Source organism: Populus euphratica, unplaced genomic scaffold (genome assembly GCF_000495115.2).
Source record: "Populus euphratica unplaced genomic scaffold, PopEup_1.0 scaffold31.1, whole genome shotgun sequence".
Lineage (NCBI taxonomy): Eukaryota > Viridiplantae > Streptophyta > Magnoliopsida > Malpighiales > Salicaceae > Populus > Populus euphratica.
In genome coordinates, this window is record NW_011499850.1 from 1465466 (window position 1) to 1477732 (window position 12267).

A 12267-nucleotide genomic window follows, 5' to 3' on the forward strand; every position below is an offset into this window, starting at 1 on the left:
TGATCTTTTCCCTCATATTAATTTGTGTCTCTGGATAAATCATGCACTACTTGTAGATTCCATGACTCAGATGGCAAATCAACGACCAGCTAAATGAACATAATTTTTAATTTAATTGTGTGATGGAGCTGGAATTTGGTCAACGCACATGCCATGATCATTCCTTGCTTAAGACCAGGTAAATGAGCATAATTAGGTCGTTTCAAGTTTTCTATGCAAACAATTTTTCTCTACGGTTTAGGTAATTTTAGGGTTTGAAAAACTATAATTTCTTTTTTATTTTTGCTATAATTGCATGACGTATCCATCCTTATCTCAAATTATTCGAGGGGATGCCTTTTTTTTCATTAATGCATGTATAAATGAATGGAGAATTCCTGCATGCTTGTTTATTGGCATGAATGATATCGTCTAATTATGAAAAAAAAAATACAAAATAACAAGATTATTGGGGCATGGATGCATCAACATATGGTATATTTATCCAATTGTCAATACTAATCTTGCAAAAAGGATGAAGCCGATGATGACATTTGAAGCCATCATCACCGAAACCTGTGCTCATCATTAGATGCGATGCGTGCATGTATTCCAAAACTCTAATGGCTTCCAAATTTCAACATCTTTGTGTTTGGGTATCTACTTTCTTTTTGTTTAACCACATTAAAGAGTGTTTCTACCATCATTGAGACTAGATTTTTTCATTGAATCTTAAAAAGGCACACCCAAATTGATTTGTCTTAAAGAAAACTCTCGATTTCAAGATCTAGCAGCATCTCCCTTGTCTATGTCAAACAAATAAAAAAAGACTTGCCATTTTTTTCTTGAACAGAAGGGACTCACAAACACTCGATGGGGTGTGTCCCTTCACACACATGACTAACCACGTGTAGAGAAGGCGTGCGTCCATGTGCTAGCTAGGAAGCTTCCTCTTGTTCATGTCAGCCCGTTACTTTATCTCTCAGCAACCCATTGTTTGTAAGACAAAGACCAAGAAGCCATTGACCCTCTCAGTACTTCTTTTACACACACCACATACAGAAGGTTGTTGAGTGGGGTTAAATAATTCAATCCAGCAATATGAAAAGGGCTTGAAATGGGAATGAAAATATATCAGTCAAATTCTCCACAATATATATATATATATATATATATATATATATATTGTGAAGAATTTGACTAATTTCTATATGGCATGCTGGGCAATAACTTTCCATTTCTTGAACTTGAAGCTAATAAAAGAAATCAAAGAAGCCTTTAAGTTTCAGATTTCTTCGAGGAGAATATGCCGATGGGTGTTTATGACGATGCAAACCCCACAAATCAAATAGCGTATGGATTTATGCTTTTTACACCTTAATTTATAGTAGTGAACAAAAAGGAAATGAAGGGTGTTATAGTTTTTTTTCTTCTTCTTTGTCTATTGAATATTCTTATATAGATAATGATTCTAGGAAGAAATAATTAATAAGAAAATAGTAGTGAGAAGACGGGCCTTGAAAGAGCACAGCATTGTTGCAATACACCTGGCAAAAATGTCAGATGTATAGAAGTAAAAGCAGAAAAAAACCTCTAGAAAACAAAATAGAACATGGGCTACTGAAAATCTTGCTGGGGTTGCATTGGTTTTGGAATTGTATCACATATCAGCTTGCTTGGCTCTCCAATTCTTGATCTTGGAAGCTATCAAAGGCATGTTTGCTCGTGGGGCAAATCATCGTGGTGTGTGCGGGACACATATTTCTTCTCCTTTTGCTTACTGCACTGCGTTTCTTTTCTTTTTCTCATAGGCCCTGGCTAGTCTGGAGATTCACCCATGATATTGTAGAGTTTCAGAAGATTAGTTAGCCAACTTGAGTTTTTGGACCAAGTGTCTCTCCAGGGACGGAGACAGACAGCGGACAAAGTGGGGGCCCGATCCCTGCAACGAAAAATAAATTCTTAAAGGTTTGTGTACCTATTTTATTTCCATAGCCCTTGTAAAAAATATATATATACATATATAAAAAAAAAACTTAATTTTATCCTTTGAAAAATTATCTAAGCTCCACCACTGCAGCTCTCAACCAATGAGAGAGGAAATTGAGTAGAGGACAGCCCATGTGAGATGATCTTCAGTACTGGCTGCTTCAAGAGCCAACCATGTTTCTCTCATGGATGGCCGAAGGGGCTGTATACGAAGGCTGCACTGTTCCTATTAGACTTCATTGGAGACCTATGATGAAGCTAGCCTTGCTTCAATGTTGTCGTATGCATCAACACTCATTTTTTGTTTTCTCTGTAAGGGGAAGACACTCCCACGAGGCCAGTAGCAACCGCCTTCTTCTTGTCTGTGTTGACATGGAGAAAAAAAAGACAAATTACTATGTGGTTTGATCCTTTTTTCTTTCTTTTTTTCAATTTTTGGCACCATTGGTGGTTTCCTCCACCAACTTTAATACTTTCTAATTATGTCGATCTTTCTAAGTATTTTGTAATATTTTTTTGTTGTAATTTCAGTGATTAGAAGAATAGAGAGAAATTGTATCAACAATTATGTGATAGGAAGTTACTAGCAAAAGAAGTTAGAAAATCATGGAGCAAAATGCAAAAAGGGAATCATATTCTTTTCTGATATGTTTTTCAAAATATATTCCAAAATATTATTTTAATATATTTTAATTAAAAAAATAATCTCATAAAAATACTTCACACCACATTATAAGCCCACACTAAATTATTTTCCAATCAAATTTCTTCTGCATTCTATCATTGTTGTGGATCGATAGGATACGAGAAAACACCATATACTCAACAATGCTTCGGACTTTAATAGCCTTTTAACACGGGCTCCAATGGAGGTTGGATATTATTTTTTTCAATAAAAAGAATTTGAAGAGGTAGGCCTCTTTTATCTTTTTTTAATAAAAAATTATAAATATAAATTAAAAAAATATTTGCATATATTTAACTAAATAAATAAAAAATTATTTGTGTTAATCAATAAAAAAAATAATTAATAATAACTAAAAATTAAAAAAATAAAATATAGATGAAGATTAAAATATTTGATCTTAGATCATATATTCGGTTGTATTTAATGATTTTGTATATTAATATTAATTTTTTATTTAATCAAATAATAATAAAAAAAGACATAAATAGAATTGATTGAATGAAATAAAACAGGGAAAAATCATGCAAGATTGTACATATTAAAATAATTTTTTTATTTCTTTTAAAAAGTTTATTTTTATAAAACATAAAAAAATTATTAATGAATTAAAATAATACATTCAAAAATTAAATACATACAAAACATTTTAAAGAAAAATATCTATTTAAAAAAGGCTAAATAAGCAAAATAAATAAATCATGGATGGATATTAACTGCACATAAATTTAAATAATAAAACCATCATTAGAATAAAAAATTAAGAAAAAGTCAATGATAATCAAGGTGATGCAAGCATGTTTAAAATAAATAAGAAAAATAATTGACTTGGGTTATAGACCCAACCGAGTTTAATAAGTTGATTATATTTTAATTTGATGATAAAAAAAGAGGTAAAAATGATAAATGAGTAAGATTTTTATAAAAATAAAGACCACGAAAATATAGAAAAAAAACTGGAAGCACGAAATTGAATAAAAAGCAAAAAACAAAGATTGAGTCAATCCGAGTTAGCGTTATAGACATGTAACATTGATAATAAGGGGTGAGCCAACCTGAGTTAATATGCAAACTTGTTGTCCAGAACATGAGACTAATATAACCTAATAAAAAGAAATTGAGAAAAATCACAAAGATATTTTTTCTTAAAAAATAATATCAAATGATAAAACCGGAAAAGAAAATGAGCTCGAAAAAAGGTATCAACCTATATTAACATTTCAAACCCATGACTTGGGTCATTAAATTGGAAGTATAAAAAATGAAAAAACCATAAAGCTTAATCCTCAACAAACCTGAAGGATGAAATTGAGAATAAAAATCAATTACACAAAAGCATCTAAAATAAAAACTATATATAATTAAAAGAATCAGGGTGAAAAATAAATAAATATATAAGAGGACAACATTTTTTTTATTGGAGGGTTAAATTGAAAAGAAAACAAACTTTAACAAAAAGCGAGGAAAATTAAAAGAATAAGGATCAAGTTGGAAAAAAAATAATATTTGATAAATTATAATTGAAGGACTAAAATGAAAAAAAAACAAAACTTTTACAAAAGAGCAAAAAGAAAATATAAATAAAAAAAAATAAGGATTGAAATTGAAATACCAAAAATAAAGAGGACCAACAAGTACATTTTAGAAGAGGAGAGAGAAAAATAAAAAAACAATTATTGACGACAAACCACCGTCGCACCTATACCTATCAAACTCGGCTCGGCCCATCAGGTTAACTTGGAACTCAGATGACTCAAGGCCTTAGCCGGGTCTGAAAAAGATGAAAACCAAGGTTACAGTTGGCTCGTGGAGACCCGAGCGACCTGTTGGGTCAATCTAGAACCTTCTAAATTAATTAGATCATGTCAGGATAACTCTAACATAATTTAATTTAAAAATTAAATTATACAAAAATTAAGTCGAGGGGTTTTAAAGTTGCATCTTTGTACTAGATTTAATAATAATTTCAAAAAATTTCCTATAACTTCAACTTTTTTTTACATTAAAAAAAACTTTTGGTTCAATTCACAGTGTATGAGACCCCAATAAACTATTTTTATTATTTCATTAAAAAAATTGATATAAGCTACAGATAAAAATGGGAAAAGGTGAATAAAAATGGGAAAAGGTGAATTAAACTTGGTGCATTTTTCACTAATAATAAAGTACCTTATGAAATATTGAACCCTTTTTCTAGACTTCACTAATGGTGAGGTAACCTCCCATGGATTTATGGCTAGAAAAACTTAGTGCCCAATTGGTAGAATATTCCAAGATTAGAGTGGAACATGCTTCATTAAGCATTAACATCCACGGTTCAACAAAGAAAAAACCACATCAATATATAAAGGCAAATGACACAAGCATATCTCATAGTTAATTGGATGTTTCTTGACTATCCATCTTTGTGACACCTTTTTTGATATCACATGCCTTCTCACCATTGATTTAAGTAGTCGGATAACAAGATATCTCAACACCTTAAAAAAAAATATGATTCAAACATATTAAATGGAAGAGTAGAGTTAATCTCAAAACGTGTGTAAAACGAGGGCTTTATAATACCATTTAATTGTAAAGAAGGAGGAGGAGGAGGAGGAGGAGGAGGAGGAGGTTTGAATTTAAAGAATTCACACATATATACTCTACTCCTTCACCCTTTTAATTACCAAAACCTACCATATAACAAATTATTTTCTTTAAGAATTACCAAAAGATGGGAATTTTTGAACCCTAGGGTTCTTTTTAAGTGGTCCATGGATCTCTCTATTAGGTCAACAAAAGAACCAATGCTTTTGCTTGATAATAGCCTCTCTCAACTAGCTACATATATAGTATACATAATAATAGAGTCACCCAACAGTGTTTCGCTATCTTACCTCACTGTTGGTTGGCATTATACTTCTTTTATTGATAGAAAAGGCATTTCCTTTCAAGAATTAACAAATCAAATGACACCATTCTTTCATTACTCCACTTCAGTCATGTTCGCCTGTGTTCTTTATACCTTAATAACATGATTTAGCAATTATAATAAGCTACAAAATGACCTCATTTCCCTCTCTTTGGTGGAAGAGGTAGCTAGGTGCATGAAGGGGTAGACCAACTGTCTTCGCTCACATGTTAAATATCATACGTTAATCCACTAATTAAATCATAAAATGGTGAAAAGCCGGTGCTATGAAGATAAGGATTAGTGACATTAAGCATTGATTAAGTTTATAGCTGCAATGAGTTTGCATGATGTGCTTTTGGTTAAATGGTGGAACTTTCCTGACATGATCAATGGCATCCGATAATTAACTACCTTAAGATTGTGAAAGTTTCACGCTTTTGTTTCTAATTTGCCAACAATGTTTTTTCCTACCACATATAGCTTTGTTCTTCTTACCAATTTACTATTTTAGGCCGTCAAGAATTCATGTTTTTTTTGTCTTTTTTTTTTGGTTGAGAATAGTAAGGAATTCATGTTGTTTCAAGGCTTTGATCAATATTTTTGTCAAGACGGCTCCTCATATGAGATCATGAAAAATAGAAAGAGCACATAAAATGACAGCCATCAAAAGCCTAAGTCCATATTCTAGCCTCGGTCTGTCCAAATTCAGCGGTTTCTACCCAAGTAGCTCTGGCCCATGATTCAAGGGATCTGCAACCAGTTAATCATTCTTTCTTTATTTTCCAATCAATCCCTTTGATTTCGTTTCTGCAGCAGTATATAATCTCGGACCCTAACCTTGATGCCTACAGCTTAATTTGTTTTTTCAGTGATGGCAATAATCTTCAAAATACTGTATTTATATTTATTAAATTATCAAATTGCTCATGAGACATGATAATTACAAAAAGCAATAAGGATGAAAAGACAAAAGGCCTCTCGATGCAAGTTAAAAAAGAAGAAGAAGAATAATTTAGTTATTTAACTGTATTTTAAAAAGAAATAAATGCAAAAAGATCTGAAATGCTATTTTTAAATAATTTTACTTTTAAAGATAAGTTAGTTGTTTCACTATCCCATCAAATTGTTAAAAAAAATATTTACTCTTAATTAATATGATAATGATAAATAAATATTATTAAAAAAAATTATTATCTCCTATAATAAATAAATTAATTTTATTTAAAAAAGTAAAATAGACATTATATTATTTTTAATCCATAGAACAATGAGTTTATGAACATAATGTTTTACTAAAGTCTTTTTAAGTTTTTTTTTTTTAATAAGTGAGGTTGAAACACGATACAGCTATTATTTCAATGTAATTAATTGTCTTAAATTGAAATTTCACCCAATTTTAATAAATACAAAATATTTAGATATAAAATTGTGTTTGATTAATATTAAATAGAATGGACAGAAAAGTGTTTTGGTTGAGTCGGTAGAAATGCAAAATAAATATTTTTGAGACAATTTTGGTTAGAAAAATAAAGGCAAAAACATAATATAGATGTTTTTAAAATAAATTTATATATTTTTAAAATAAAAAATAAAAAATATATATATTTTTATTTTTAAAAAAATTATTTTTATACAATAACCAGAAGATATATCTAAGTATATAAGATGTAACATCATTTGATGTTTTATTAGAAAGTTTTTATGAGGTGAAAAAAGTTTTATTATAAAAAAGTATAGATCAAGATTTTCATTTCATTAAATTAATAAATAAGCAATTAGATTTTTTTAAAATCAATAATTATTAATCTTTGGAAAATTCAAAGAACTAATTTTAAAATTAATAGTTTAATTTTTTTAAAACATAATAGAGATTACTCAAAATCAATTTTTCAAATTCCCACTTTTGTCAACTGTTTCTCTATGCCACATGTCATTCCATAATACACACAGCACACTCACTTAACCTCTGCTCTCTAATACAAATCACAACCTCCCTTTATAAACCCTAAATCTCCAAGCCCCTTATAGGCTCTCTTGTCTTCTAATGATATCAAGCTCTCCCATTTCTCTCCCTCAACAGTCCCATTCGTTTGGTTTCATCACACCCATTATTCTCCAGACACTTCGTCACAACCCCACAATCGGTTCTCTCTCTCTCTCTCTCTCTGCTTTATTTTTTGTGCTGTATTTATTCATGTGTATTTGAATATATTGCTATTAGGCTCTTGGTTTTCAGTTTTTACTTGGCATTCAAAATTGGAATTGGAAATCCAAAATGAATGAGACCCGTCCTTTTATTTTCTTAAAAACCTCAAAGTAAGTACTCGGGGTTATAGGATTGTATGCAAAGTTATGTGTTTTATAAAGTTTAGGGTAGATTAAGAGATGTTTGTTGCAATTTAGTAATGGAAGATGCTAAAAGTTTGTTTTTTTTTTTTTATTATGGTTTTGGTAAATTAATGCTTAATTAAAGAATGGGCATCCCTTGGTTTTCAATGGTGGTGTTTTTTATCACGTGTAAATGTTAGGGTAGATTGAGATATGGTTTTGTGGCTGTTTAATCTTTAAAGATGCTAAAAGATCAGTTTTTGTGGCGGGTATGGTGAATTTGTTGTTAATGGAACGATGAGTATGGATTTGTTTTGATGGGTTCTTGATTATTTGTATTTGCAGTAGCCATGAAGGTGAGGTCATCAGTGAAAAAGATGTGTGAGTTTTGTCAGATAGTTAAGCGTCGTGGACGGATATATGTAATCTGTAGCTCTAATCCCAAGCACAAGCAACGTCAAGGCTTTGCAACATTTGCTTACAATGGCCTCATGTGTGTACTCTATCTATCTCTCTGTAACTTGGTTTGTTTTTATTTTCAGATCCTTGTGATTTTGAATGCCCTTTTTTTAGATTTTATATGTTTTTTAAGATGCTTAAGCATATAATCAGTTGATTGTCTCTTTGCATTGAATGCCAGTTTTGTTTCAAACAATATGCTTGGAATGAATTTTGGTTAAATTGTTAGTTAAATATATTGTTTTAGTGATTGATTTCCCTTTTAGAACTTCTGGCATGTATATAGAATCTGAAAACTGAAAGGGCTTGGTCCTTGTTGACCTTGTTTGTACTCGTGGTTTTTTCCACAAATAAGCCATCGTATCAATTGATTGATAGTGCTTGGCAATCCCAAGATATCATAACTGTACCAAAACAAATGCCTAGATATCATAAGATACTCTGCAACTCTTGTGGAAGGGCTCTGAGCTGCTTTGAGTTACTAATGGCCTCCTACAAAAAATACTATGAGACAGAGCACCATATATTAATCACTGAGACTGGCATCCTGTCCTCATATTTACCAGCTTTAGCACTTTATGCATACCAACTAATTTATGAACTGGAGAGTGTAGTCTTGCCCAAGTAGTTATGCATGATCCATCAATTTGCTTTCATGCCATTGCAATGTTGAAATTCCCCTGTTATTTTTTAAGAGTCAATTTTTAACTCAACACATCATTGTGAAGTAATCTTGGTGTATTCTTGATCATTGTTTTCACTCATTGAGAAATATTCATGCGCTTTACTAGTTCAGTTCAGTTGAGAACAGTTTATGATGACAAGTAAGAACCAATATGGCATGCTAGACATGGAGATTTTATTGGGGTGCAGTATGAAAAACTGTTTGTAATTGAACAATTGTGGAAATTTAGTAATGTGCTTGCTGATATCTTTTCTAGATCTGCGGAGACCACAGCCCCACCGAGAATTGTACCCAGTCAAAGCATGGGAATAGGCCTGGCTTCTCTCTTACCCAAAAAGTATGAACCATCAACCATGTATGGATGGAGGGCTGGCCTTTCATCTTTCCTCTTCAAACAAGGGAATTAGCTGGTGAAGAATTGGAGTTGATGATTGACTTATTGTATCTGTTTTAGGCCTCATGGAAATGTTATATCACTCAACTTTTTTCAGCAATCTGTTTCCTTTCACTTTGCTTCTACTTTCACTTTGTTGTTGATACTCGTTTTTCAAATCTGGTACCATGATCGTGCTAGCACTCATGGTTTAGATTGCTCTGTTTGATACAGTACATGGCGTGCGTATGTATAAGAAACTCCAAATGCCTTTGATATGGCCTAGCTTCTTTCACTTGTACGATAAAAATAAATGAGATCATAACAACGAGATTTTTTTTTTTTGGCTGTGTGAAATTCTTGGCATTCTTCAAGACGGGTTTGCATGATCATTGTGAAAAAACGGAACTGTAGTCTGATTTAGCAGTTGAAATCAGTATGCTCTCTATTCTCTTCTAAATACAAGCATATCTACCATCTTTTTTATTGAACTTCTCCTAGTTGCACTGCAGCCCCGCCTGCATTCTTAAAAAGGCACTTAGAACTTGGAGATTGTGGCAACAAGTTTAAAGAGTACAGAGAAGTTATGAAGAAAAGAAATGTGCTTAGCCTAAGTTCAAGGGGAAAACCACGCTGACTGTTGTCATTGGAGGACACTCGCCTGTACTTGTCCAAAACACCCTAGCCTCATCATTCTCAAAACCCTAACCATGAAAATTACGACGAACAAGATATATTTCCAGGAGGAAAACACGCCACCTCTAAATAAAGAGAAGCCCCCTCTAATTTCATTTAATCTGTTGGCATCCAAGTGTCAGAACAGCAGTTAATCTATCTATATTTTAAGATTGGACGAAACAGAAGCACTGTCCACCACAGGAACCAAAAGCTGTTTCAGTGCATTCCCATTAGCGACAATCTTCCAAATTGCCGGCATAAAATAACGGACTGCATTAACATTCAAAACTACAGCCTCTATGTATATTGAATTTTGTTCCATCTTCTATTAGTTTCCACCATGCTAGTTTCAAAATCATGTTCTTAAACCTATACTCTAATTTTTTTAAATCTAACGATTCTTCTCTTATTAACTCAAAAATGCAAGACAAACACATGATTTATTCTTCTTTTATATATATGTGACAAACAAAGATGTTTAAAATAAACCGTAAATTCCAATAATACATGTTTATCTTATATTTTTAAAATATCATATGTTTTTTTATAACAAGTTTTAACTGCAATTGTGATACATTGTTTAAATCAAGTAAAATTCTCACGTGAATTTCACATTATTTCTAAAATTAGTTTTTATATGAACTCCAATCTTTGAATATCTTGACTAAGAATTAAGGACATGATTGGCACAATTATATATACAAGGATTTATTGGATATTATTTTTAAAATATAAAAATATATGAACTGCTTAGCATATTCAGAGTAAGATGTATTTTTTATATCAAAATATACAACTTGTAAGTCATGTAACTTTTCTTTTAATTTACTTTAAAAAAAATGGATAAAAGGCATATTAGACAACAAAGTAAAGTAGTATGTAGGATCATGGTTTTTTTATTTAAAATAATTTTTATTTAAAAATATTATATTTTATATTAGTGGATGAGAGATTGATAATTAATCTTATTAAAAATAATAATTGTTAATTTATTATACGTGTTTTGAGATATCAGGTTTAGACGTGGACTCGTATCGTTAGGAATAAAATTGTAAGGACAATAAAATTCAAAACGGATAATAAATAACAAGTTAAACTGGACTATTACAAAAAATATATTAAAATAATATTTTTTTAATTTTTTAAAATTTATTTTTAATATTAATATATCTTAAAACATTCAAAAATACATTAAAAAATTAAATTTTTTTTAGAAAGCGTTACTGCGCTGCTAAAATAAAGAGGCTCTAAAATCATTTCTCTAATTTTTTTATTCAAAAACTGACATGTTTGGATAATTTAACATCGAATTTTTCATTTTAGAATGAATTGAATTGTTACTGCCATTTAAAGTCATCAACAAATAGCAATTAGGGTACCAATATATTTACCCTCCTAGTTTTCTTAATATTACACCTGCCCCTCTGTACTTTGAAAAGTTTCCAATATTACCTTTATACTTTTTAGAAAGTTTTACTTTTACCCTTTAGAACTAAATAATGAACAAAAAACTAACTTTTTTTATTTTTTTCTTACTTTTATCTCATATACTTTTCTTTCAAGTTAACATATGTAAGTTTACACTAACAATTAACATATCTCAACGATCCAATAAATCAATGGCTATGCTGCTCCAACCTATGATCCAGAGATAGAATCTTTAAAGGAAGCTATAACATAATTAATTTCTTTTAATTTATTAATTTTTATATGAATTACTTGTTCAAGATTTGATCAGAAAAGGGAAACTGGTAATATAGTAATATTAAAGTTAAGAATTAAAATTTAAAATGTATAGGATTAAACCTTCAACAAGGTAGAACATAATAATAATAATAATAATACTTAAGTGAGTTGTGGCGATGGCATGAAATAAAAAATTACAATAAATTAATTCCCACTCACCTAAACTTTAAGGATAAAAAATTGATCCAAATAAAAAAAAATATCACAATAAAATATAAAATTGAAATCTATAGATTCCAATATAACAAATAATAATAATTTGTTTTTTAAAAAAGTAGAATATCAATAATTTTTTATCTATGCTGTAAGCAAAAAAAAAAAAAATTATATCAAAACGAATAAATTCTTAAAAAGTAAATTCATAAGAATTATATAAAACAAATTTATCTAAAGGCGGTAGAAAGAATTAATTAGCAGTTATAAAGTAATAATGGCTGTTAAAAAAGGAG

The 12267-nt window shown here is 30.3% G+C and overlaps 1 protein-coding gene across 1 annotated transcript; it reads left to right on the forward strand.

Moving 5' to 3' along the window:
- Positions 1-7530: 7530 nt before the first annotated feature.
- Positions 7531-9738, forward strand: LOC105121002 (uncharacterized). The gene is made up of 3 exons (XM_011019466.1): positions 7531-7693; positions 8223-8370; positions 9278-9738. The coding sequence occupies exons 1-3, from the start codon at positions 7594-7596 to the stop codon at positions 9426-9428; spliced, it is 399 nt and encodes a 132-aa protein (XP_011017768.1). The 5' UTR covers positions 7531-7593; the 3' UTR covers positions 9429-9738.
- The last annotated feature ends 2529 nt before the right edge of the window (positions 9739-12267 follow it).

Excerpts from the sequence above, each read along its gene's own strand:
- LOC105121002 (XM_011019466.1), top strand. The coding sequence starts at position 7,594 with ATGATATCAAGCTCTCCCATTTCTCTCCCTCAACAGTCCCATTCGTTT. Across the intron at positions 7,694-8,222 it reads TCGTCACAACCCCACAATCG|TAGCCATGAAGGTGAGGTCA; the intron begins GTTCTCTCTCTC and ends TTGTATTTGCAG. Across the intron at positions 8,371-9,277 it reads TTTGCTTACAATGGCCTCAT|ATCTGCGGAGACCACAGCCC; the intron begins GTGTGTACTCTA and ends TATCTTTTCTAG.